The 27,215-nt window shown below is 48.4% G+C and overlaps 1 protein-coding gene across 3 annotated transcripts in view; it reads right to left on the bottom strand.

Moving 5' to 3' along the window:
• INSC (INSC spindle orientation adaptor protein) overlaps positions 1-27,215 on the bottom strand; it is a 125,422-nt gene that overhangs the window by 18,570 nt on the left and 79,637 nt on the right. For all 3 annotated transcript variants that reach the window (XM_047878660.1, XM_047878659.1, XM_047878662.1), the window contains 3 exons: positions 25,442-25,567; positions 6,272-6,443; positions 1,986-2,164 (listed from right to left, as the gene is read on the bottom strand). In XM_047878660.1, coding sequence (XP_047734616.1) covers positions 1,986-2,164; positions 6,272-6,443; positions 25,442-25,567 — 477 coding nt within the window. The remainder of the gene's footprint in view (positions 1-1,985; positions 2,165-6,271; positions 6,444-25,441; positions 25,568-27,215) is intronic.

Raw genomic sequence — 27,215 nt, 5'->3', positions numbered from 1 at the left:
ATTAAGGGTATTCAGCTTGCTGGGGTGACAGAGGGGTTCTCACCGAGATGTTCATGCGGAGGTGGACAAAATATAGATCCAAGACCCAGAGGCTCTGCAGAGCACTGGCGTCATTGGCAGATGCATTACCGGAAGCCTCACAGGCATTTAATTTCCTAAGTGTTTCAGGGGGCGGTGAGCACTTCAGAGCCTAATTCATCTTCGTTGTCTTCATTACAGAGAACTCTCTGATCGCTTTAATCCTCCCCCTGCCACAGGAAAGAGCCATTTGTTTCTTTAATGGCTGCGCTTTCACTAGCTAAGTGGTTGCTCTGAGTCACGACAGAAGGTGGGCAGAAGGTGAAGCTGTCCTGAGGATGGAGAGTGGGGGGGGAGGGGGGGCAGGGGGGAGACTGGATGTGTCTAGCCCAGACTGGGGTGGGGGGAGGTGAGGGAGAGGTAGGATCAGGGAGAGGGAGTATGGCAGTGAAACTCTGGACTCCAGATTCAGAAAGAACTGCCATCTGCATGGAGCTTGTTCATGCTCTCTCCCCACCCCGAGCCCCCTCCTTCCAAGGGATCAACGAGGTTCCAGGAGGGGGGGCCAGTCACTGCTCACGATAAAAAAAAAGGGTCTTTGCACATAGAGCTACAGGATGTCTGAGCTGGAAGAGACCATGCCCATTTTACAGATAAGGAAACTCCAGTCTGGAGGCTCCCCACTCAGGGCTGTGTGCCACACATTCAAAGGCCAGTAATAACAACATTGATGCTGGCTTCCATTTATTTAAGTTTCTAAGTGCTGAGAACTCTACCAGGAGTTTGCATTAATTAGTTTAATTTAATTAAAATCAAATAAATTAAGCAAATGATTGATAACTAATTAAATAACCAATCATTTAAAATTAATAAATTAAATTAACAATTAAAGTTAAATGAGTTTAATTTAATTCTTATTTCAACTTAGTGAAGTATATAGCATTCAACCCCATTCACAGATGAGACAAGTGAGGCTCAGAGTGAATTGCCCAAAGGATTATTACAGGATTATAATATAGCAGAGAGGCTTCTATTCTTTTCCCTCTGGGGAATAAACTATATAAAATAACTAGAAAGGAATAAACATCATTAGAAAAGTCATCGTTGCATTGTGAGGCGTAGCCTACAGGGAAAGGGGGCAATTCTAGAGAGGCATCAGGGCAGGCTTTCCAGAAGTTTCTGGGATAGAAGTTGGAACAGGAAGCAGTGGCAGCTTTGGCTAGGAGAAACAGAGATTGGAGCTAAGAGACAGGGAAGATCTCGGTTGGAGGCCGGAGGATCCTCTAACTTAGAGCTCAGCACCTAGTGGAATTTACAGAGGCTTAACACCCACCTGATCCACCACCCCCACCCCTTAGTAGGGAAGAGGGAGGCTGAGTATGATAGAGGTGGGACAGGATAGAGTTCTATAATCTCAGAGCTCAAGGCTCTGAAAAGTCCCCTTATTCAATGTTTTCAAACACATGTAGCAATGAAACCCTTTTTCTCCAAATAAAACTCTTTGTGGAGCTCAACTCTACAAAAACATTGAGACTGATAGAGGGGTTGAGGCTCTGAATCAAGGCTCTGCTCCCAGCCCTGTTTCTATGGAGGCAGAGAAGGGAAGAAACTCTCTGCAGGGTACAGTGACAGGCAGGCAGCAACAAGTCTGGGACACAGAATTTTAGAGGCGGTCCGGGGACCTTCCCATGGGTCTCTGCCTTCTGGAATGCACCGCTGTGGATGGAGACAGAGGAAGGACCTGTAGCAGTCAGGATGGAAAAGCGAGGTACACAGTAGACTCATGAAGATGCTCCAAAGGCAACGAGGTATGTGGAGGACATTTTCCTTTACCTAGAACGTGACTAACAGGACTGTGTGCTGCCAGGCCTCATTGTCTCCCTCTTCCCCAGAATCTTCGCCCTGGCCTCCTAACCTCTGTCTTCATGGCTACAGGCCCCGTGCCTGATCCCCCCTGAGCTTCTCACCTGATCCCGGGTGTAAGGCGTATCCACTCTCTGCTTGTCACTGCAAGCTTCCAGGAGGACACGGATGGCATTCAGCTGCAGAAGCATCTCGCAGGCCATCGTGTCAAAGAAGGTGATGTTGGCAAGGGCCGCAGAAGCCAGCAGGAAGACTTCCCCAGACGACGCCTCTTGGCACAGTTCTGCAAGGTGAAGAGGGAGAAAGCAGCCTCACTGCCAAGTGCTTTCGTATCAGGCATCTCATTTGGTTCCCGCAATTGCTCTGGGAGAACATCTGGGCAGGTGTTATGATACCCATTTTACAGATGAGGAAAGTAATTACTGAAGAGGGAAGTTTATCTCTCTATGTAAGTGGCAGAGCTGGGATTTGAATCCTGGTGTATGACCCGCATTTACTCCGTTACCCAGCAAGTATTTACCGAGTGAACACTACATGTCGGGCACTGTCTTGGGATGGCATGGTGAACAACACAGAGCAGGTCTTTGCCCCTGTTAAGTTTACATCCTAGTAGTGGGTGAGAGAAAATGAGCTTTTAAAAGAAAATAATAAAATTATTGCAAATTCTAATGTGAGGGAGAAAATAAATAAGTGCTAAGACAGAGAATAACCAGAGGCCCAGGGGGGTGCATAAGGAGAGTCTCCCTAAGAATGTGAGAACTGAGACTGTAAGGGGAAAATGGAGCAATCAGGAGAATACCTGTGGAAGAACATGTTCTAGGCCAAAGACACCGCAGCATGTACAAAGGCCCTGAGGCAGAAAAGAGCTCCTAGTCCGTCTGTGTCTCCAGCAATGTACATTGGACTGCTCCTGAATTTGTCTTAAGAAGATGAAGTTAAAACATAAGGACTTTACCCTTCCAGCTGCCATCAACAGAGCTTCAGGGTTTCCTCTGATCCCAGAATAAGGGTCACATGGCTGCAGAAAAGTCTTATACCAAGCCCCTGAATGCCAGGCTCTGTCTTTCTGATTCTAGTGGCCATAACCCAGACCTAACCAGAGTCCCCCACTTACCATCTGTAATGGTACCGATGAGTCTGATGGGTCTTTAAAGAGGAGAGAATCTCCCCCAGACCCCATTACCCTCCACAATTTCACACATTCCCCCACAGGCTCCACTTGGCCCAGAATGGACTCCTGCCTCAGGAGGAGGTGTGAAAGGGCACAGTGGCACTAGTCACGCATCCTAGTGGATCTAACTTCTGACCCTCAGCTCCAACTTGACCATCGGTCAAGGTGCTTCCTGGGTCTAGGTCCTCTCCTACTGATAACACCCTTATGAAAACACAGGAAGATAAACCACACATCTACCCCCAGCGGAGAATGTTCAGGAAGAGTTGAGCTATGTTCAATCCTGATCCCTAATTCTGGCTTCCAAACAAAGAATCTGTACATCCAGGTTCTAATATTGAAGCTGGCACCCCTTGGCCCTTTGAGTGAATGCAGTCCTGGCCCCTACCTAAAAAGGGACAGAAAACAGTATTGGTTGTGCCCTGCCCTGTGCCATGACATTCTGAGCACCCTTACGGTAGAAAATTGCTGCCTCTGTTTGCAGATGTAGAAGCCGAGGCTCAAGAAAACTACTAGTAATAGCAAGACTCCCATTTATTGAGTTTACTCTGTGCAAGGCACTGCTGTATATTTCCGACTTCATGAAATCATTCCATCCTCACAACCACCCAATTTTCCATCACAATTTTATAGCTGAAGAATTGAGGGTTCCAATACTAAGCGATGCTCCCAAAATTGTGGAATTGAGATTATCAGTAACTGGCACGGGCTAGAATCAAGTACAGGTCTGCCTGATCCCAGTCCCCATTCCTTCTGTGTCCCAGGCTGCCTCTCATCCCTGGGCCTCTTTGACTTTTTCCTAGTGATGATCCTGCAGAGTTAGGCTTCAGCACTACCAGGAGGGCAATGTCTGCCCCTGGGTGGTGCTGTGCCCCTCAGCCAGGTGTGACCAATGAAGCAACTCAGAATCTCGATCTAAGCACCCAGAGCAGGGCCACAGATTCACCCAGGAATTAAGAATTCTACATATTCTCTTTTCCAATGACTGCCCCATGCTCTAATTTTGGGAAACCATTGGGGACAGCCAACCTCTTCCAGGCCACCTCACTATACTCAAAGTTTGGAGTGAGATGACAGGACTCACTGGCCCACTTTGCTGTAAAGATTTCTTCTAGATCCAAACACCCACACTAATTCTTATACAGTCACGGTTGCCGCCAACGCAGCAATTATTAACACAACCACCTAAGTGCCTTTTAATTTGGGTGCACATTTATTTAAACTACAGTCTGAGTCACCTGGGATGCGTAAGAAAGATTAAGTTGAGGATTCCAGTGACTCATTTATAAATGTTTCCAGGGAATAGCAAGAAATTGGAGGGCTATTTCCCACCAAAGAACAGAGCCCTGGCATCCTGCCCAGAAGATGTATCCTATCTGCTGACTCTCAGAGCAAACTCCACAATGCATCTTCATCAGGGTGAAATAAATAGGATCCTTTCCTTCAGGGAGAAACCCAACCTGAGCAAAAAGTCGGAATGGAGAAATGGCAGTAGTGATAGCTCGTTTAGACTATATAGGTTTTGGTATGTTTGTTTGTGGGTATTTTGGCAATCACTTATACATTGGGAGATTTTCTATAAAACTTAGGAATCTTGTCTTATCTTTAAAAATTGGCCTTTTCTACATGGCAACAATTGACAGGAGTTTATCAGTGACCTCCCCCCTCTTTCGTCAGTGCTCACGCTTTTCAATTCCATACAAGATTCAAATTTTCTTATTTTCTTCTTCCATCTGGCCCTCTTCAACTCATTTATGTTCCTGCTTGGGTTCGGAGGATGGCTGAGTAGGAGAGAATCCTGGCATAAGTGAATCCTAACACTGTTATGTTTCCTCAAGAAGGTTCCTCAACCTCCCTGTGCCTAGGTTTCTCCTACTATAGAGTGAGCATTTAACTTTAGGGTCTCTTGAGTTCCCTCCAGCCAAGACTTTCAACTATTGACTTCTGTGTTTTCTCAACTTTGAATAAATGTGGATATTGGCCAATTTATTTATCCCAGCCTGGCCTATCGGTGCCACTGCCCCAGTGACTAGAATCAGCCATAAAGTCAGCTTAGCTGATGACTCTTAGGTTCAAAATACTCTTAGATCTTAAAATTCTAGAGCTAGAAGGCTCAAGAGAAATGGTTCCAACCCAATGTTTTATATATTAGGGGAAAAGTACTCACAGATCTTAAAATTCTAGAGCCAGAAAGACTCAAGAGAAATGGTTCCAACTCCATGGTTTATATATTAGGGAAATTGTGAGATGGTAGCATCTCACACAGGGCCCGCACGGGATTGCCGGACAAAAGCTACTTGTTGAGGGGATGAATGGAAAGACAAAACAAAATCCACACCCGAATATTCTGACTCCAAATCCAGTCTGTGCTGCCCCTAAATTTGTGCTATTCCAAATCTTTCCAGCCCTGGTGTGATGATTCCAAGAGTGAACCCTAAATTTTCTGATGAGATTAACTTTCATTCAGTTTCAATAAGATATGGACGCAGTTGCAGAGATAAGGATAGAAGTAGAAACACACATCCTTGCCAGCACCTACAAAAGAAAGGATGTGGATTGCCAAACAAGTTTCCTGAAGATTTGATCCAGACAAGTCCTGGTTTATGCTGTTTTGCAAAGGAAAACCGGAGGAAGAGAGTATTCTAGATCTCAGGCTATGATTCTCCAACCAGGAGGACATAAATCTGAATAGGGGAACCTACAAGTATCAGAGTTTTCAAGGCCTCACAACGTGGGATCGGGGTGGGGGACTGCAGGTGGTGAGGTGGGTGTGCCAGTGCCTTCTGAGAAGCTTTTTGCCTCATCATTGCTGCCACATTCATTGGGTGCAATAGTCTGAGACTTTAACTTTAGTAACAAAGCCCATCAGAGTCTCTCTGGCCAAGGATCTGACCCCAAAATTCAAGGTCCTACACTTCTCCATGGGGCTTGTCCTGGTCTCCGATCTGAAAGGCCAGTTCATCCCAATGTGACCTCAGATCAGGGAGCTTCTCAGAGGGCGGCATGCATTTTAACAGGAGACGTGACAACAGAGCTCTTTAAATCCTGATGCTGACACATTAACAGTGGGATTTCAGCTAGCGTGACATCAATTCAGGAGCTACATGGGGTGCAGCGAGTGTGGGTGTCGGGGGCAGGAAGGCCTCGTTGGCCTCTCCTGAAGACAACTGTGACAAGTCCCACTCACACAGCAGGCCCCTCCCGCCCAGGGTGACTCACTGACAAGAGCTGTCACGATTTCTTCCATGCTCTCCAGAAAGCTGCCGAGGTGCTGAGTAAAGGGCAGGTGTGGGGAGGTGACCTGGGCAACCACAGCCGCAGCCTCAGCCCGTGTGGCCTCTGAGTGGCTGTCATCGGTCAGGATGTCGGCCAGGCAAAGAACACCGTCCACCTGCAGGGGAAGAGAGGACACGTTCCCATGTCTCCTGGGAGAGTGCCACTGCTCATGACAGTAATGAGACAGACACAAACCCCTTTCAGGGTCCAGTGCTGGATTCCCAGAGCAAGACAGGACTTTGTGTGGAGCCAGGGACAACCCGGTGGCAAGGCCCCCAGAATGACCCCAAGTCCGGCATCTGAAGGCCTATCTTTTGGCTCCAGCAGAGATCAGTGACCTCCCACAGGCTTCTTAGAGAGCAGACATCAAACCAAGTGCCCAAGGGCTAGGCCCTGACCATCCACCACAGCAAAATACAGTAGAAAGACCAGTCACTTAGAACTCCCACATCCTCGAGCTCCAACCCTAGCCCCCTCTTACTTGCACTGTGTGACTTGGCGTTACTTGCTTAACCTGAGACTCTGTATTCTCCATCCACCAACAGGGTGTTGGGGGTTAAGGCGATGAAACAGGCAATGCGGATCCAGGAAAGATGCTTGTCAAATGTTGGCTCCCTCCCCCCTTCCTTGGGTCAGCACTAGGCTGAGATCAACGTCCTTCCCTCCCCATCGTGTCCTCCACCACCCTCCCCTCCCACGCCCAAAAGAGGGCTGCTTCCCTGGAGGCTTGCTCTCTCTTCCCAACCAGAGAGGAACGAACCTGGCATGGTGGGATAGGGATGCCGGGTAAAGACTTCAGCTTCCCAGTTCTGTCCCGATCAGACTTCATCTTGGCACAATGACAGCTTCTGCTTATCAAGTGCTCACTACGTGCCAGCCAGCCCTCCAAGCGCAGTGCATGCACCATTTAGTTCTTGTAATAACTCTCTGAGGCCAGTATTATTAGTATCCCCATTGTAGAGAGGAAGAAACTGAGGCACAGAAAGGTTCAGTGACTTGCCCCAGATCACAGACTTTCAAAGTAGTTGGTTTAGAATTTGAACCCCAATTGTCTAGCCTCAAAGCTCATGGTTTTTATCAGGACATCATACTGCCTCCTGAGGAGTGGAACTCAGACCTCCACCTACTGACACCATCAAAGGTCAGTAGATGAGGCTTTCTGGAGAAAGGCTGGGTGAGTGGGTGGGTAGTGACTTATCAAGGTTGGCTCAGCAGGGCTCCTGCAGCCCCTTAGATGCCCCAGGACACCAGCCTGCCTGAGGACCCTGTCACCAAGCACCAAGACGTCCTTCCCCTGTTGGGAGTCGGGGGTAGGGATGAGACCAGGGAAGAACCAGGGAGAGGTGAAAGGGGGAGAAACCTGTGCTGATGCTCCCCATGCCTGCCATAGGTCTGGGCCTCCTGTCCCTACACCCTCACTTACTGCCACTCAACCTAAGCGGGTCTCCAGAGGTCAGTGTTTCTTTTGACTAATTACCACCACTGAGTTCTGGGCCTCCCTTAAATGGCTCTTGGGAGCTGTAAGGTCCATTAGCTGTAAAAGCCTTTGGCAATCTCAGACTCAAAAGAGACAAATGTGGGAACAGGAGCTGGGGGAGCTGTCCGCAATAAAACTCACCTGTGTGTGCCTAATAAAAAAGAACAAACAGCAGCCAGGTGGCCACTGGCAGGACTGGAGTCATGCCGGGTATCTAATAGGCCTTAAGAGCGGGGCCTCAGTTAAGCCCAGGAAAGGAAAAGGGGCTGCTCTGGGCCTAGAAACAGGAAGCAGCCCTACTAACAACGTAAGAAACCACTTACACCTGTCTGGCCTTTATCCCTTTTCCCTTTCCGGCACCACCCAAGGTTATAGCTACAGGTCTCAATGATCTGGTCTCCTCAGTCTGACCTTGGATACAAATGGAGTTGCATTCCCCAACCCCGTTGAGAATGCTGGTCAAACCCAAACTGGACCCAAACCTAGTCCCCAACACCAGGGAAATGGGCCAATCAGAACACACTAGAAAGGCCAAGGACTTAATAGTCTCCAAGGGCTTTGCCATCAAGGCCTAGACACCAGACCTGCTTCCCAACCCAGACTGCTCCTCAGGAAACCCGCTGGGTACGATCTTCCCGAGCACATACTGTGTGCCAAGCAGAAGTGAGCCAGGGCAGGGTGTTCCATGTAGTGGGGCAGGTGACTCACCCACAAATAACCATTTTATAATGTGATTTCCAATGAGGACGCCCTATGCGGAGGCCGCTGGAAGCCACCCTGACTTAATGTCCACACTCCAGCTGAGGGAGGTAGCCCTTGGAGCTCATGCCCAAATACATCTGCTGGCACCATAGCATTTATCACACTGTTTCTCCATGTGGGAGAATTAGCTGCACTAAATTCACTAAGGGTTTCTTCAGTGCACATTCCTGCCCCCTCCCCCAGACCTATTCAGTAAGACTGACTCTAGGGAGGCCAGAATCTGCTTTTTAATAAAACACACAGATGACTTTATGCACCAACAATTTGGAGCAGCACCACTGTGATGTGATTCTCTCTCCCTTGTCTTTCCATCTCCCCTGTTCCCCTGGACGCTCTGTAAGCCTGGGTACCACAGTGTGTTCACTCATGGCTGCTCCGGGCCTCACACATAGTAGGCTTTGGTTTAAGTGGGGGAATAAATGCAAGTGAGTAAAACTTGACTGAAGAAGACACACTTCAGATGAGTAAAGAAGAGTTATGGCATTGCAGATGGAGGAGATACTGGAGCAAAGACCACTACCAGAATGAGCAGCTCCCGAGAAACAGTCAACTTGGGAACATGGATTCCACAGATTCCTGACCCCAGGAAAGTAACCCTGACCTAGCCTGATTCCTCTTCTGCCCTTTGGTTCCCAGAGAAGAGTATCTATGTAGTCCTATCTATGTAACTGTCCACTGTTCTGCTTTCCTTCTAATTTATTTTATATGTTTCAGATCTCTTTTGGTATCTTGTTAATTAGGAAATATGTCATCCCTTCAAAAGAGAATACATGTGTGTGTATTAAAAATTTATGAGGTATAAAAAATAATGAAATGAACACTTATATATGTATATGCCTAATATCCAGAATTCTTTTTTTAAATTTTTTTAAAAGTTTTATTTATTTTTGAGAGAGACAGCATGAGTTGGGGAGAGGCAGAGAGAGGGAGACACAGAATCGGAAGCGGGCTCCAGGCTCTGAGCTGTCAGCACAGAGCCCGAGCGGGGCTTGAACTCACAGACCGCGAGATCATGACCTGAACTGAAGTCAGACGCTTAACCGACTGAGCCACCCAGGCGTCCCATCCAGAAATTCTAATATTAGGAATGAAATGGCACCAGAAAGCCCCCTGTATGCAGTTACTGATCTCATACTTCTGCTTTTCAGTGTTGGATGGGCCCCTATCCTGAATTTTGTGCTTAATTATTCCCTGATTTATTGCATGTGTACATTTAGTTTTACAAGGCTTTGAACTTGACACAAATGGTATCACACAGCATATAGCAATTTGGTTTTTCCACAGTCAGCATTATGTTTGGGAAACTCCTCCCTGTTGGTGCATGTGGCTATTTTCACTGCCGTGTGGTATTTCATTGTATAAATTTATCGTAATTCATTTATGTATTTTCCTGTTGATGGTAGTTTGAGTCATTTCCCAGTTTTTGCTGTAATATACAGTGCCTCTATAAATATTCTCCCACGTGTCTTCTGGTGTATCCATACCAGATTCTCCAGGGGTCTCACATGAGGAGTGGAATTATTAACTCATAGGATTTGCGTACCTTTAATTTCACGGGTGTTGCCAAGTTGTTTTGCAGAACAGCTATAGCAATTTATAGTCCTACCAGCAATGTATAAACTCGCTTTTAAGTCCATATTCTTGTCAACATTTGGTACTGTCAGATTCTAAGTTTCTGCCAGTTTGGTGGGTATATAGAATTTTTATTTTAATATGCATGTTTTCACTTTCTATAATGAAGCTAAGATTCTTTTCATGTTTTCATTTTACTTTGATTAGGTTTGGTTTGATTTTGGGTTTTGCCATTTGGATTTTCTCTCTTAATCGCCTGTTTATGTGTTTTGCTCATTTTTCTATTTGGTCAATTGTCACATAGGTCAACTTCCTGGGCTTTTGGCTCTGATGCTAATGACCTGCCACTTAGTCTGTTGTCAGCAAGATCCCACTAGCCCAAGTTGATTTCCGTGTGCATCATTATCTCAGGAGCCCCAACCCAATCAGTTCATCACAGTGGGAGGCCCTTAAGGGGACGACACCACTGGGCTTCAGGCTTCCCAGCACCTGAACCAATTCCTGTAGCATCTGAACATGCACACGCTCTGGAATTACACCTCCCTGGGTCTGAATCCCGCTTCTGCACATTACTAGCTGCACAACTTTTGTACTTTCTCTGAGCCTTTCTCTATAAGTGGGAGTAAAAATACCACTCTCAGAGGATATTGGAAGTTAATGGAGATAATGCATGTACCACACCTGCCACATGGGGGTACCATCATCCCACCCCGTCCCCATCTGATGGTTGTAGCCATCTCTAGATCTGGGGCCCTGAGTCCTACTCACCTTTCTGTAAGCTCCTCTGAAACTGAGACACCACTGGGTACCTCAGCCCTTTCGGTTGGGGCCCATGGGTTTCCCCACTCATTTAGACACCTGAGCTCATGCAGCCCAGAACTAGGATTTTTAAAGGGGAGTGACTCCTATTTCAATACCTGACCAGCACCAATCAGAGGAATAACTATAATCCCTTGAAAGAGAACAGAGAGAAAAGTAGTACAATTCTGCATCTCTTTAAAGCTCATCAGACATTAACGGTGCACCTACCTTATGATGGGCTGAACTAGGCACTGGTACAAAGAAGAATCAGGAAGAAACAAGAGACAGACACATAGAGAAGTTAAAGGAGAGAGGGAGAGAGATTACATGCTTAAAAAGGATTTGGGGACTTGTCTGGTACAGAGACCAGCCTCCCAGTCTCTCTATGATTTGGCCTTTATAACACCTCTCCCTGCTGGGAACTCTTTCCTGCCTGGGACTCCATGATACTCCATTTGGGTGGGGCTCATCTCCTCCCAGCTAAATACCACTTATTTAGTCTCTCCTCCTTTGCATCCACCTAAGGTAGCTTGCCCCCGGTCTCCCTTTCAGCCCCCTTTGTGCCATCTCAGTCAATAGTACCCAAGGCAAGTAGCCTCAGTGACTGACTCACTACAATGACCCCTAAACCTGGCTTTCCAGCCCTGATCTTCTTTCCTGATACCCACACCTACATTTCCAACCTGCTACTGGATCCCTTGATGTTTAACTCCAAGGCTAATTTGACTAAATATTCCACAGGGCCCTCAAACCCGTTCACCTAAAGCTCGAGTGGTCATCTTCCATGTCTTCCCTCCCCACTTCCTCCTCAGACCCAGGTGAGAAGTCACCTCCCCTGTGAACACACACTTGCCTCCCCCAGACAGAGTGTCTCTGTCCTCCAAGCTGCCACACCACTCTGGTCTGACCACAACTAGAGCACTTATTGCGTCAGGTTGTCCTCATAGGCTTATATATCCACTCTACACTAGATTTGAGCTGCTTTAGGCAGCTCCTGTATTCAATCTTCTCTGGTCCCCAGCACCCAGCTGAGGCCCAACATATGGCAGTTAATATAGTAGGCTGAATTATGGGGAGACAGAGACCTGGGGATGGAAAGAGATCACCAAGGCCATGAAGCACGTTAATGCCTGGGCCAGGACTCCCATCCCGGTCTCCCCACTCTTTGCCCTGGGCCCCTCTGGGCAGCCTTTGGGAATGGCAGTGAGGAAAGAAGCTGGTGAGAGGATCAGGTTGATGGGGGCTGCTTAGCTTAGCTCCTACGATGGGCCCAGGAGTGTCCCAGCCTGAGGCCAGCTTCCTGAAACACTGGTCCTATTTCTGGAAAGTCTCCATTCTCAAACCACCCACTTCCCATCCCCAGACATAAACTTAATGATTCCAGGAGAACAATCTAATCAAAGCATTTTCATATCCCTAAAGAAATTGCGGGTGGAAGCACTTCTATGTAATTAGCTTTTACATGGAATGGGATGGGTCTGGGCCCAAGGCCAAGCTTTCCTCGTGGGAGATCGTACAAGTGGTGATGAGGATGGTCTGGCCTGGTCATCACCTGGGCAGCAGGGCTGATGGACCTGCGATCTGCACACAGAGGGAACTGATGAATGCTGAGATTCTCCCTGAGGTGAGGGTGAAGGAGCATGAGACCAATGCAGTTGAAGATCCCAAAATATCCAGTAAACATCACATCAGGTTTATGAGCAATGTTTTCCTATTGATTATTGGAAAAGTATCACTGGTGACTTTTATGCAAGTATCTAAGGGACACTGGCTAGTATGTAATATATACTGGTGCTGGGCTGCTATTTTCCAGTTCCTTTCTGCATGTTTAGGTTTTAGGGAAAGGCAGAAGAGTTGGTCACTCGGTTGTAACAGTTAAACAGAATCACACAAATGCAGTGGTAACTCAGCCACAGGGGAGGGAGCATGACCTAAAGACCCCCAAATTTCCTCCTTTGCCTTTCTATACACTCAGACACCTACAGTCTGCAGGAAAAAAAAAAAATACAAGTGGGAACCAAAGAGCAGCTGGAATCCTGTTCATGGGACCAGGCAGGACAGATCTGTTTGCCCAGGATATAGCCAGAGGGAAAATTCAATCATAGAGAAGGAAGCAAGGGTCATACCTAAGGAAGCAAAGAGAAGTGTGGGGCAAAGGACAGGGCAAAGCATTAGGTGGAATAAATGAATCCATCGGTCAGAAGCAAAATCTGAATACGGGATGTAAAGCAGATCAGGGCAAGGTCCAGCACAGAATCTGTGAACAAGGTAAGAGGTTAAAGGCTCGCTTTATAACATGAGGTATTTGTTTTAAGGAGTGCTGGTAGTGCTGACAGCTCAGTAGAAAGCTACAGAAAGTAAAACATGCCTCCAGAAGGATAATATCATTCTCCTCCCAAACTAACATATCCCAGACACCACTCAACCTCCTTTGCTATTTCAAACAAGAGTCTTTGATTAAAAACTAAGTGTCAAAGTGGATAAAACAAATATGAATATGTAATAGGGAATGGGACAATGGATGAAAGGGATTATATAACCAGTCTGGCAAGCAAGTCAGTGAGGTAGAGAGAGGTGAGTTATTGCGGTGGAGAAAAATCAGGGACTAAATCACTTTATTTTATTGACCAAAAAAAAAAAAATCACCTGTCAAGCAGATGATTTTCTTTAAAGCAGATTGTCAAACAAATGCTCTGAAGGCATTTGGGGGTAGAAGCAGTGGAGTTTGTGAGAAACTACCAAAAGGTCAGTGAGAACAAGTTCACTTCCCTTTGGGTTAGGGTGAGCAGGCCTGTGCTGATGTGAAAAAAAAAAAAAAAAAAGTCAAGTTTTCAGTAAAGCATGACCGGGCACAGCTGGGTTGGGAACAGTACCAAAAGTGCTTCTAGATTAGTGGTTCTTAGCCTGGTTCTCAGAGGATTAGAATCATCTAGGAAAGTTTTAAAATACTCATGCCTGTGCTTTACCACCAGAAAATCTGATTTAATTAATCTGGGGTAGAGTCTTGGTATCAATATTTTTTTTTTTTTTTTTAAATTTTTTTTTTCAACGTTTATTTATTTTTGGGACAGAGAGAGACAGAGCATGAACGGGGGAGGGGCAGAGAGAGAGGGAGACACGGAATCGGAAACAGGCTCCAGGCTCCGAGCCATCAGCCCAGAGCCTGACGCGGGGCTCGAACTCCCGGACCGCGAGATCGTGACCTGGCTGAAGTCGGACGCTTAACCGACTGCGCCACCCAGGCGCCCCTATCAATATTTTTAAAGACTCCTCAGTGCCAATGGGAATCCCTAGTTGAGCACCACTGTTCCAGAAGTAACTGTGATACAGTAGAAGCTGCACAATCTTAGGAGAAAGTCTGGCTTCACAATTCAGCTGTACTACTTGCTGACTTGGTGAAATGAGCAGGTTACTCACTTTCTCTAAGCCTGTTATCTAATCCTTAAAAGTATAATGATATATCACAGTTAACAATGAAATCATGAAATATTGAAAGAATTCCCCCAAATGAGTAACAAGACAGATATCCATTATCAACACTCCTATTCGGGGCGCCTGGGTGGCGCAGTCGGTTAAGCGTCCGACTTCAGCCAGGTCACGATCTCGCGGTCCGTGAGTTCAAGCCCCGCGTCAGGCTCTGGGCTGATGGCTCGGAGCCTGGAGCCTGTTTCCGATTCTGTGTCTCCCTCTCTCTCTGCCCCTCCCCCGTTCATGCTCTGTCTCTCTCTGTCCCAAAAATAAATAAAAAAACGTTGAGAAAAAAAAAAATTAAAAAAAAACACTCCTATTTCACATTTTACAATGACTGTAGCCAATACGATAAGACAAGAAAAAGAAATAAAAAAGTAAAATCAGAAAAGAGAAAGCAGAAGTGTCATAATTTATGGATCACATAAATTGTACACAATCCAAATCTGTATAAAATCCAAAAGAATCTACACACCAGTATATTCAAAATTGCATCTTCTATGTATCAGCAACAATTAGAAAATAATAATTTTTAAATAACACTTAATCAACATAAAAACATACCCAGAAATGACTCTAAAAATGTGCAAGACATTGACATTGAAAACTCAAATTATTGCTGAAAGAAATAAAAGCAATCTGCATAAATAGAGGTATACTACATTTATTGACTGGAACACCCTATACTGTTTAATATGTCAATTATCCCAAAATTTATTTATAAATTTAAAGAAATCTCAATCAAAACCTTAGCAGGTGTGTCTATGGAAATTAACAAGTACATTCTAAAATGTACATACAGTGGCAAAGAGTTTAGAATTACCAAGATAATCTTAAAGAAAAACAAATTTGGAGGATACTACCAAATATCAAATTTTATTGTAGACAACAGTGACTTGGTACCATATTGGCACCAGAATGGACAAAAAGACTAACGGAACAAAAAAAACTCCAGAAACAGACTCATGCGTATGTCATCACTTTACTTACAACAATGGCATCACTTTAATTAAATGGTGAAAAGATGGTCTTTTTGATAAATGCTGTTGGCTTAATTGGATATCATATGGAAAACACTGAACTTTGAATGTCATTAAAAAAATTAATGTGAAATAGATCATAGACATAAATATGGAACGTAAAACAATAAAGATCCTGGTAGAAAATATAGCATATCTTCATGATTTGGGGGAAAACAAACGTATGTTAAATGAACACAAGAAGCATCAACTACAAAAGAACAGATCAATAAACTAGACTTTACCTAAGCTAAGCATTTCTATTCATCAGAAGACACCATTAAGAAAATGAAAAAGCAAACCACAGGCTGAGAATAGATATTCGCAATACATATACTTGACAAAGGATTCATATGCACAATATATTTTTCCAAGTTTAGAATTTAATAACAAAAAGACAAAGAAGTCATTTTTTTAATGGGCAAAAGTCTCAGACAGATATTTCACAGAAAGAGATAACCAAATGGTCACTTAGGATATGGAAAAATGCTCAAAAGCATTGCTTATTGGGAGACTGAAATTAAAACCATCATGAGAGATCACTCTATGCCTGAGCAGATCACAATCAGGGCACTTCATGTCCAGCTATCACAGTGTTGCAAAGGACTTCATACTTCTGAAGCAACCCAGAGAGAATGAAACACTCCTTGGGAAACTGTGTCGTTCCTTATCTGTGCCAGTGTTTCCCCATCTCCTCTCCCTCCCTCATGCTTCTCTAAGTCTCTTCCTCTTTCTCATCCCCCTTCTCTCTCCCTGTGTCTCTTTGTCTCTGAGTGGGACTAGAGGCCCTATTGCTTGCTGGCAGGGACCGAGGACACTGGTCCTGGCTCTGTGCTTTGGGAGACCTGTTGTCGGTGCTTGGGCTGTTCCCAGGAAGTGGGTCCTCCCTGGTCAAGTCTGCCCCAAACCTATACCTCTCTTGTCCCCTCAGCCTCCTCACTGTGTCCCCTCCCCTCCCCAGCAACTTCCTTTCCCCTGCTCACCTCCGGACTAGCACCTGTTCTGCTTCGGAAGCCAGAGGGCAAGCAGTGCTGGTGATGCTGTCTCCATCTCTGCACCTGGTCCAGTGCCCTGAGGAACCCTGGCTTCTCTGTAGTACAACTTCCCTTCTCCCCAGCGTTAGCATCATGTTGACCTCGGACTTCTTATTTAATGGCTGCTCTCACCAGATCGCTTGTGGTGCAGCCTAGGTGATGCACTTTGACCAACATTTTACCTTGCCCGGTTTGCTGTTCCTCACCCCACCACAGACATGCACATGACCACAGGATTCCACAGGGGACAGAGGCACCCAGCTCCCCTCTGACATCTCCTAGAAAAACAGCGCCCCCTCAACACACACCCAGCCACAGGGAAGAGGCACCAGAATTCCTAGCCCAGCCGGCTCAGCACTTCTGACTTCTGTTCATCACAGTTGTCTTCCAGAATTACTTCACGCGTCCCACAGTACCAACAGAACACACACTTCCCACCAATAAATGAGAAGACTGAGGTTCCTAGAGATTAGAAAACTTCCTTCTGGGTCCCCAGCAAACCAGTGGCCAAGGAAGGGCTGGCCCCAGGTTATCCCCACTAACCCCCAACCTGGGGACAAGGTCTGCTTGGGGACATAAGAACTTGGGCTCAGAGCCATAGGAGAAGGAGGGGATGGGAAGCTGGGACAAATTATTAGGGACGGATGGTATAAAGAGCATCTCGGGGCATTCTGTCCTTACTGAAGAGACGCTTACAATGTCTGCACTCCCTGCTCCCACCCCACACCTGGGTTCAAAACTGCTCACAGAGGTCGTGCCAGGGTGTAGCTGAGTGAAGTCACATGACCTGCATTCTGGCCTCAGCCCTGCTGCCAACAGTGGGAATGCGGGGTTGCACATCACTGGGTGGTAACAGTAACTGGGCCTCCACCCTGTCTTCTGTAACGAGGGGGAAAGCACCAGAACTCTTCCAACAGTACTGATCCAGTCATGCAGCAAGCACTGTTCACCTAGGTATGCAAGCCGCTTCCCTGAGGGGGATGGGTGACATGGTGTCTGTTGGTAGGAAGCTTAGACAGAGCTCCGAGGCCAGGCAACATGGAACATGCTCCAGGAGCAGCACCGGGTACAGCGTGAGCACCAAGAGGGAGGAGAGGTCAGGAAGGCCATTCAGAGAAGGGCACTTGAGCAATTTCAGCAAGTGCAGGTGAGATGCCCTCCAAAGCCACCCCAGCCCAGGCAGGTGCTCCAGGGCAAGGAAGGCCTGAAGACATTTGGAAGAGGACTCTGGCAGGAAAGGGGAAAAACTCCCATTCGTGGCACACAGACTCATTTCATCCTCACAGCCCGCAAGGAATGGATTAACACTCTACTTTACATAAGGTGAGACCAGGGCTCAGAGGGGATGCAAGGTGAACACACACTAAATGCTGAAACCGGGCGTGGAAGCCAGGCCTGCTTACCAAGGGGACAATGTGCTGGAGGCAGCTTGCTCACAGGGCACCTCCGTGCCAGGCCGAGGGGCTTGGGGTCCAGTGAGAACTGGGGGGCTTGGGAAGGGTTCTGGAAGTCAGAGACATGTTAGATTACAAGATGTATCCACATCCTCCTGCTAGAGGAAGTTAGGTTGGTAGGAAGAAGCTCCTGTTGCCTTGAATTTGCAAATCTCCCTCCCCACTCCCATTCCCTACTCTCCTCCCCCCCACCCCCCGCCACACACACACACACACACACACACACACACACACACACACGATACACTGTGCCTGATCAGTGGTTCCCAGCCCTGAGCCCACCAGCCTTGTCAGCTCCGGAAGAGAGCCTGGGGCAGTGTGACAGGGTGCCACTGCTGCTCTTATCCACCAGGGGCCGCTGCTGCATAGCGCATGGGGACCTAGAGTCGGTGTCAGAGAGCAGTTGGCTCTGAGCAGCACTTAGCTCACTCAGGCTGCCAGGTGTGTCCACGCCTTCTCCAAACTCAGGTTGTGCTTGCGCATGGGGTGAAGTTCCCCAAGCCAGCAGGGCCTTCCTTCAGCCTGAACAATACTGGCCTGTAATCCCAGCGTGAACTCCTGAGGTGGGGTGGGGGGCTTGCACGGAGGTGGGACAGTGTGCCTAGTTTTGTTCTGGTCTCTTCACATCCTGGCCTCCTACAAGTCCCCTCACCCCTGCTCCCGAGGCAGAGGGACGAGCTTGGGGGACTCAAAACTCAGGGAAGCAGATGAACCACACTCTTTCTAGACAGCCCCCTTGCAGGGATGGGGAAGGTGACCGTGGCAGTCCCGACTCCTGTCTGTCTGTCACAGCACAGACAGCAGACCTGGAACCCTGGGGTTCTCTGCACTGTCCCAACCCACTCCCAACTCAGTCAAAGACCTGGGGGCATGAGGGGTAGGGGGAGCTGATAAGCCTGGGTGGGTTGAGCCCCAGGTGGAGAAGCATCTGGGATCTCCATTCAGAAGTGTTCTCGTCCACCCCCCTCTCCAGCAGCTACTCGTAGGCAAAGAAGGGGCTGCAAGTTAAACTAAGCAAAGATTTCTTGCCCCACTCTCCCTACCCAACCTCACTGACACATTTATTAGAACTGACTCCATCCAGATAGGGTAGCTGCCTTGCCCTGGCGTCCACACACTTCACCCTTTTCAGCTAATGAGAGTGTGGAGGGGAGGCTGTAGCAAACGGAACCCATAGCTGGGACCAAAAGAATGGGGTTCTCAGTCCAGGCTCTGCTCTCCACTGTCTCTATGCCTTTCAGCCTCAACGTACCCCTCTGTACATTGGGCATAACCATCTCTCCCTGCCTTCCTTACATAGTGATTTTGAGATTCAAATGGGCAAAAGAAAAGAAAAACTGCTAACTTTTTTGGGGTAATATTACCTATTTATGACCACCTGCAACCCTGTGAGGAAAAAGCAGTGGGGAGAAAGTCCTTTGAAACAGCAGCAGGAGTGGCAAAACCTCTTCATCAGTCCCTTTGCACCCGCTCCCTCCTGCCAAGGGTCTCTGGGATTTCAGTAGCTGGATCCAGCACCCCCTGATTCCAGCCCAGACCTTCAGATGTCACGGCACCTCAATCCCGAGAAGCTGGCCCAGGAAACAGTGGAGGGGGAGGGAGCTCCATGGGGACAGACAGGAATTTTTCCCATTCCTCTGATGATTTTCTCCTTGGACTTGATATTGGGCCCTCATCCCTTCCCCCCTGCTCATCTTTAATTTCTCTCCATCTTTAATTTCTCCATCGATTTTCATTAAACTCTCCCTTTGGCTCCAGCACAGGGTGAACTTCTTATTTGAAAAAAATACAACGAGGAAGGGGATGGGAATAAAAAGAAGCTCTTTTGAAAGCAAGATTGTGTCTGGTCTTAAGGCTGGAGGAAGCAATTATTAGAACTTTCTTAGAGGTTATCTGAGGCCATCTTAGCATTGGGCTTTGAGTGCCCCCCTCCCACCCCTTATGGCCCTGGACCCATAGGTCCCTGCCCTTCAGATTCCCAGTCTCTCTCTAGTCCCCAGCCCCCTCCAACCCCATCCTGTCCCCTGGCCCTGTCCAACCCCAGCGCCTGCACCAACAATGCCCTGGCCATCCCCCTAACCACTCAGAACATCTGCCGGGACTGTTGTCAAATCCTCGGAACTCAGCCTCTTTGGGAGCAGGGTTTCTACAGATCAATCTGAAATGGTGGAGACAAATGGGCAGGGAAGCAAACACAGGCTGAGAGCTCCCTTGTGCAGGCACCCCACTGAGCACCGCGCCCACGTTGTTGTATTGCACCATTGTATCCACATTGTTGTGCTGCATCATGGCAGCTCCATGAAGGAGGAGGTGTCCCCATGTTATAAAGAGGAAAGCAAGGTTGCTCCCCAGCCCCCTACCTGGCTCCCCAAGCCCTACAGTCCTCCCCCTTGGTAAGCCAGTCCACCTTCCCTGTTCAGTCCTGCAGGAAAGCTTCCTTGACCAGTCCAGGCAGGCTGGGTCATTTGGCCACCCAGCCTGCGGTGGGTCCCTCTGCTCTTATTGGGGTGTGTATGGCTCTGGGGCCTTCACTCCCTCCTGGGCCCTTGTTTTCTTCCTCCAGTCTTCTCCAAGGTGGGGTTCAGAGAACACTGTCTCTCCTTCTGGGCCCCAGAGGTCACTGAACATAGAGCTCCTGAAAGACTTCCAGCCCCACCACCGACTGGCCAGCTGTGGAGTCTCTCTGCCTTTACTGAGGCCACTTTCCCTTGGCCTCCCTGGGAGCTCCTCCTTGGCCCTCTGAGCCCAGCTCTATGGCCTCCTTGCGGCTGCCTTCACCAGCATCCCACGCAGAGGTTGTGCCATCAGCCTGTGGCCTCTGACAGCCATGGGACAGCCCTTTCCACTGTCTAAACTTCTGGGCTTCTCCCCGGCCACCCTCAGTGGGAGATGCTGGGTGTGCTGTGGCCAGGATGAACCAGACCTCTGAAAAAAGGATAGATTCTTGAAAGACCCTTCAGATACCTCTGGAGCAGCCTTTACTGTGTCTCTGATATCTCACCCCTCCAGCCCTGTTGGTCTGAGCCCTGCCCAAGCCAACACCCACGGCCTGGCTCCCTGGAAGCCATTCCCCTGCAGTCCCCACTTCAGAAGGGCCAGCTCTTCTCAAGGCAGCACAGTGTAAAGTACATGCTTTAACCCCAGCCAGACTTGGTTCTAAAGCTCTACGTTTATGAGCAGAGGGGACACAGTTGCTGAATCTCAGGTTCCCCATTGGTAAAATGGAAAGGACGTGAGGACTTGAGCTCTGGCCCCACCCAGCTTCTCTATACTGTGCACCGGGTGGCGTCTTTGACCACGTCAACCCCTCCTCCTGCCATGTCAGTGCCCCCCTGCCCACCGGACTGTAATCTTCCTCAGGCCACTGATTTTCTAAACCCCAGTGATCAGCCTTGCACCTGCCATAATCGTAATAGCTACCATTTGTCAGTGTCTATCTATCCTCCTCTGACAGTGCTAGGAGGTAGAATTCATCATGCCCATTTAACTGAGGAGACTGTACCTCTGGGAAGGTGAGTAAATTCCTCAGGGAAATGTAGCACAAGCTCATAGGTGGAGAAGGCTGGGTTCCAAACCAGGAGAGCCTGCCTATCAAAGGCCGTGGTTTCCCCACCGCCCTGGGCTGCTTCTCGGTGGATGTGCCATGAGGGAGTGGATGAGTAGCATGATTGGTGGGCGATGGACTGAGTGAATGAATGAGTGAATGGATGACCGGATGGCGGAAGGAATGAGGAAGCGGATGCCGAAGTGATTCCACAGAGTGAATAAGTGAATCCACGATTGAATCTAGGACCACACAAGATCCCCAAGCCAGGCAGAGCTCAGGCATCACGCGGCAGAGTGCCTGGTGCCCTGGCTAGACCCACACTTCTGACAGTGAGGTCTGTGCATGATTTAATGGACCCCTTCAGGATTGGAGGGAATTGGGGGTGGGGTGGGGGGGAGAGCCACATGACAAAGATGAATTTCACCAAATCCAGCACATTTCTCACTGCCAATTAATTAGGTGGCCTCAGTGAGGAGCTCAGACCAGTAAATCAGCCGAAGGCTGAAACTTTGACATTATCTGGCTAGTGCATGAATTGGGCCTTGTGAGTGGGTAGCTGGCAACAGCCCCGGGCACCACACTCCCCATCCCGTCTTTGCCTCACCGGTCATGCTGGGGTTTCTACAGTCCAGCCTGTCTCTAGGCTTCTCCCCCCTCCCCCCTAGATGCTAACAACAGCCGGCCTCACTGGAGCCTCTGAGGCCAGCGCTCAGCAGCCCAAACCACACAGGGCAGGTGTCAGCAGGACCTGGGGGAGGGGGCGTGGCAGGGGTGAGAGAGGCCCTGGCCCTTCCTGGCTCTAGAACTTCTCATAACTTTGGAGGCAGCATGATAGGAGGAAAAGAAGGTGGAAATCGGCCTCAACATGTCAGATTTGAGTCCTGGGTCTGCATAATGGTTCACAGCACAGGCTGGCTCTGGCTGGGCAGAACTGCCATTACAAATACAAGGCTGCTAGACCAATGTTTAGCTGTGTGCTCTTGGGCAAGGTGCTTCACTTCTCCAAGTCTCCCATCCTTCTAGCAACAGGGGGGATAATCACAGCACCAGAGGAGTAACCATCATCCAACACAATGGAAGGGGGGGGGGGGCTGAGCAAAGTGCCCACCCAAAGCAAGTATTTGATGTATGTTAGTTATTGTCACGATGTGCTCATTACCTGTTAGGACCAGGGTCAATGAACGTTTTCTGCCGAGGGCCAGATAGTCAATGTTTTTGGCTTTGTGGGGCTGTATGGTCTCTTGCAATTACTCAATTCTGCTGCTGTGGCACAAAAGTAGACAGTCAACAGCTACGCAAGTGAGCATGCCGGTTCCATTAAAATTTCATGGGTCAAAAACTGTAAATGTGAATTTCGCATAATTTTCATGTGGCACAAAATGTTATTCTTCTGATTTCTTTTTTAACTATTTAAAAACAGAAGAAAAAAAAACATTCTGAGCTCATGGCTGTCTCAAAACAGGCCACGGGCTGAATTTGACCCACGGGCCACGACTTGCCGCCCCCTTGCACTAGAATGGCAGCTCCATGAGGACAAGGGGGGTTGTCTGTTCTGTTCACTGCTAAACTCCCAGCACCTAAAACAGTGCCTGGCAAAGAGCCGTAGATAAATATTTGCTAAAAGAATGAATTATAAGCCGTGTATTTCTGTGCGACAAGTCATTTCCGCTCTCCAGGTCTCCGCTTCCTCATCTGTGCAAAGGGGACGCTTGCACACGCAGGCAAGCATCAAATGTAACTAGGAGGCCTGTGGAGCCACCAGGCAAGTTCAACGGCGGTACAGTGTAGGCGCTGTTCTGACCACCAGGGGGCTCTTCTCAGGCCGACCTCATCCCCCCCCTGCCTGGCAAAGAGGTGTTTCAGGAATGTCTGTGTATAGAAAGTAAGCTGCCAGGGAAGAGGGGAGTGCCCAGTTAGGACTACCTTCTCCTGTGCCAGTTGGGGGTGGGGGCTGCTTAGCACATTGGCCAGGAGCAGCGAGGCGACCTTGATTTAGCTGTGGGGCTTTTAGGCACTCTGAGAGTATCTAGTGAACCAGGGAAGAGGTGAGGTTGGCCGGGCATTAGACTCAGGCAGATGGGGTCCAAATTCTGGCTCTAGAATGTACTTTGTGACCTTAGACAAGTTACTTAAGCTGCCTGGGGGCTCAGTTTCCTTGCCTTTAAGATGGAGACATAAAGAAGGGCGCCTGGGTGGCTCAGTCGGTTAAGTGTCCGACTTCAGCTCAGGTCACGATCTCGCGGTCCGTGAGTTCTAGCCCTGCGTCGGGCTCTGGGCTGATGGCTCAGAGCCTGGAGCCTGCTTCCGATTCTGTGTCTCCCTCTCTCTCTGCCCCTCCCCCGTTCATGCTCTGTCTCTCTCTGTCCCAAAAATAAATAAACGTTAAAAAAAAAATTAAAAAAAAAAAAAGATGGAGACATAAAGAGAGCTCACCTCACAGGGTTCTAGTGAGTTAAAAAAGGATGTGTGTTGGGGGCTAGATCAGCACAGGCCAGGGCAGCCCCTGCAATGATGCATTCGTGCCTTCTAGCTTTGGAGCAGCAGCAGGAAGGTGGAAGGAAAAATATCCTCCAGACTTCCCAGCTGCACAGGTTTTTAGCTCTAAACAAACAAACAAAAAAAGCCCTGCTGGTTTTCTTCCCTGGATTAAAAATTTCCTGCTGCTCTGCAAACTCTCTGAAGCCAAGAAATCCACGGCTTTTGGAGGACTGGTGATTTAAGTCCCTTCTATTTTTTCCCTCCTGTTCTTCCCAGTAACCAGCAGGAAAAGAAGGTGAAAAACAAAACCAGTCTGGCCATGTTTCCACTACCCAAGGAAGAAGATTTTGTGGGAGAAGAGAAGATTATTCAGCACGGAAAGTTGGAGGTGCCCAATGCATTAACTTCCTGGAGCCTGTCTGTTTTGTCACTGTCCCCTTTCCCGTTCCGCTGTCTATTTAAGCACACATATACAAAGGCTTCCACCCCTGCAGGAAGGGGCGCTCTGCCCAGGGGGGTGGCACTAGCTCTTCCACCATCTTGCTTTGGGACCTCAGACGAATTACTTCCCCATTTTGATCCACAGCCTTCTCATCTGTAAAATGAGCCAAGTCCCCATCTATCCTCCACCCTCAGCTAAAAGCATCTCTGAGTCCATGATCCTACAACACTGTCCCATAACCTGAGTAGATTTGGAAAGAGGCAGGTGGAAAGTGAGACGACCCTCTGACTAGGAGTCCAGACCAAAGTGAAGACGCTGGGGGTGGGGGGTAGGTTTTCTGGGAGCTGGGACCAGACTGTGGGACAGGGGTACAGAGGAAGGGGAGCATTTTGCTTGCCCCATCCCAATACAGACCAGACTCAAGGTACGCCCAATCTCAGCCCTACAACCTGGAGAGAGTGGGGAAGGGGGTGGTAGCTAGAATTAGTCACATCGCCCTAGGTTGGCCAGGGGCTGAGGCACCTAGGTCTACCAGATCACTACCTTCCCTCTGGCCCCACTCATCCCGTGCCATGTTGACCCAACATACACTTGGACTTCGGCTTCAGTTTCCCTTACCTAATCCCTCTGTCTTGGTTGAGCCCCACTTGCTTGCCCGGGCCAATGTCCGTCCTTCTCTTGCCCACTCTGTTCCCCAGGCAGCAGGATCCCCCTCCTTCACTGGGGCCATGAGTGAAAGACCAACAGCCCTGAACTTTGACACCACTCCACACCCTACCTGCTTGCCTCCTGCTGTGTTCTGCCCACTGGACCGTTGGCCTCTCTACCCAGGAAGTGCTGAGTGCCCCTCTGGGCCCTGCCCTTCCTGGCCAAATTCCTCAATCCCTTTCCTTTTCATCAACTTCCATAGTCAAAATCCCAGCAGCCTCACTAGAGCAATGCCTGGGAAGGTTCTTAGAGGAAGAAGCCCAGGTGGTCACCACATCTGTCAGGCCCCGCCCACTACCCACCTGACTCAGAGACCTTGAGCCCCACCCAGCCAGCCAGCTGTTCTCTTACCTTCTCCAGCTGGTGGACACCCTCTTCCACACAGCAGATGGAGGCCAGCGTGCGGAGCGCCTGGGGGTACAAGCACCGGAAACTATCCTGCCGGCAGACTTTGAAGAGGGCTACGACACCACCCTCCTGCCAAGAAAAAGAAAATGTCACTTCACCTCCCTGTGTCACCTTTCCTGGGGTTGACTCAAGAATAATTGTCATCCCTCACTCAGCTGATATGCTTTTGGGTCTTTAGGGCAGCAGAATATGCCAACCCCAAACACATCACTTTGCCGTAAAGATTATTTTGAGCTGAAGGCAACTGAGAAGAAGCAGGTATCAGAGGTCTCTGCCCTCCTCCTATTTGCCAGAAGGAGGACATAAATTTACCGAGATATCCCCTTTCCCTTTCTATTAGGAAGGACAAAAGTTAATCACCAGAGATAACTTTAGACCCTTACAGCCTGGAGATGCCATCAGGGGAATCCTCATAACAAACTTTACCTACTATCCTTCATCTATCACCAGTTTTCCATAGATTTGCCTTCCTACAACGTGCCACTCTTAGAGACTCAAAGTGCTCTTCAGGTTGCCTGTTATCTGTTTTTTTAGTTCTCTAAAAATGTATTGTTCTCTTGCTAAGAGGCTGTATAAGTTCAAGTTCTAACCAAGCCTCTGAGTCACTCATCTCTGAGTGTTCCCATGTGTAATCGTGATGCATATGCTAATAAACTTTTGCTTGTTTTTCTCTTAAGAGAAAATTGTCAGCCCGATTTATAGGGCACCAGCCAGAGAACCTAAGAAGATGGTAGAAAAAAAAGAATTCTTCCTCACCTAAACTACACACACACACACACACACACACACACACACACACACGCACACGCACACATGCACGCACACACACACACACACACTTCCATGCTCAAATGCATACTGCAATGAAATGCCACCTCCAAAAGTAATGTCACCCTTGATGGTCCAAACTGGAAATAGGACTGTCCAAATGCTTCTGAGGCTGTGGTGCCAGGGGCTAGGGCAGACATATTTGTGAGGGCCAGCCTCAACACCAGTCAACACTGTTTCCACATACCTGGCAACTCCCTCTCAGCAGCCTGTCACAGAACAAGCCTGGAGTCCTCAGAAATAGGTTCTAGAAGCAAGTCTGAGGCAAGTGAAGGGAACTGAAGCCTAGTGCCCTGTGCAGGTTCTCCCTCTGCCAGAAAACACCATTACTTCTCAGATCCTTCCAACCACCATGGCAGGCACTCAAAAAAGGACTTTTATTTATATCAATACTAGAATTTATACTCATTTTGTGAGGGAAAAAAAAGCAAGCCAGATGGGTGAAATCATTCACCCAAATCTACATCATCCATGTTTTCCCTTCTTTACTCTAGTTTGCAATAAAAAAAAAACACACACACAAAAAAACCTTCAGCAACAAACACCCTAGCTGAGTGTGAGCGCGTACTTGTTTTGTGACAGCTGGGCATGGAAACACCTTTAACTTGTGGAACTTCACCGCAGTCTGGGAGGACTTCTGGGAAGAATCCAGGGGTAAGGTGAGGCGCTCATCCTAACTGGCCATATTTATTCTATAGAAATCACTGGAGCCACCATGGCTCTTAGATCCCAAAGCAGATTCACCAGGCGCCCAGCAAACCTGTGGCAACACCACCGTGGATGTCCAGAGCAGGAGAAGTTGGACACCCTACATTTGGCTTTGCCCTGTTTCCTCCATCATCCCCTTCCCCGAGGCCTGCAAGGGTGCCTGGGGATGGCAGCAGTAAAG

The sequence above is a fragment of the Prionailurus viverrinus genome, chromosome D1 (assembly GCF_022837055.1).
Source record: "Prionailurus viverrinus isolate Anna chromosome D1, UM_Priviv_1.0, whole genome shotgun sequence".
Taxonomy (NCBI): domain Eukaryota; kingdom Metazoa; phylum Chordata; class Mammalia; order Carnivora; family Felidae; genus Prionailurus; species Prionailurus viverrinus.
The sequence above is the reverse complement of the archived record's forward strand: the minus strand, read 5'-3'. Positions and strand labels throughout refer to the sequence as shown.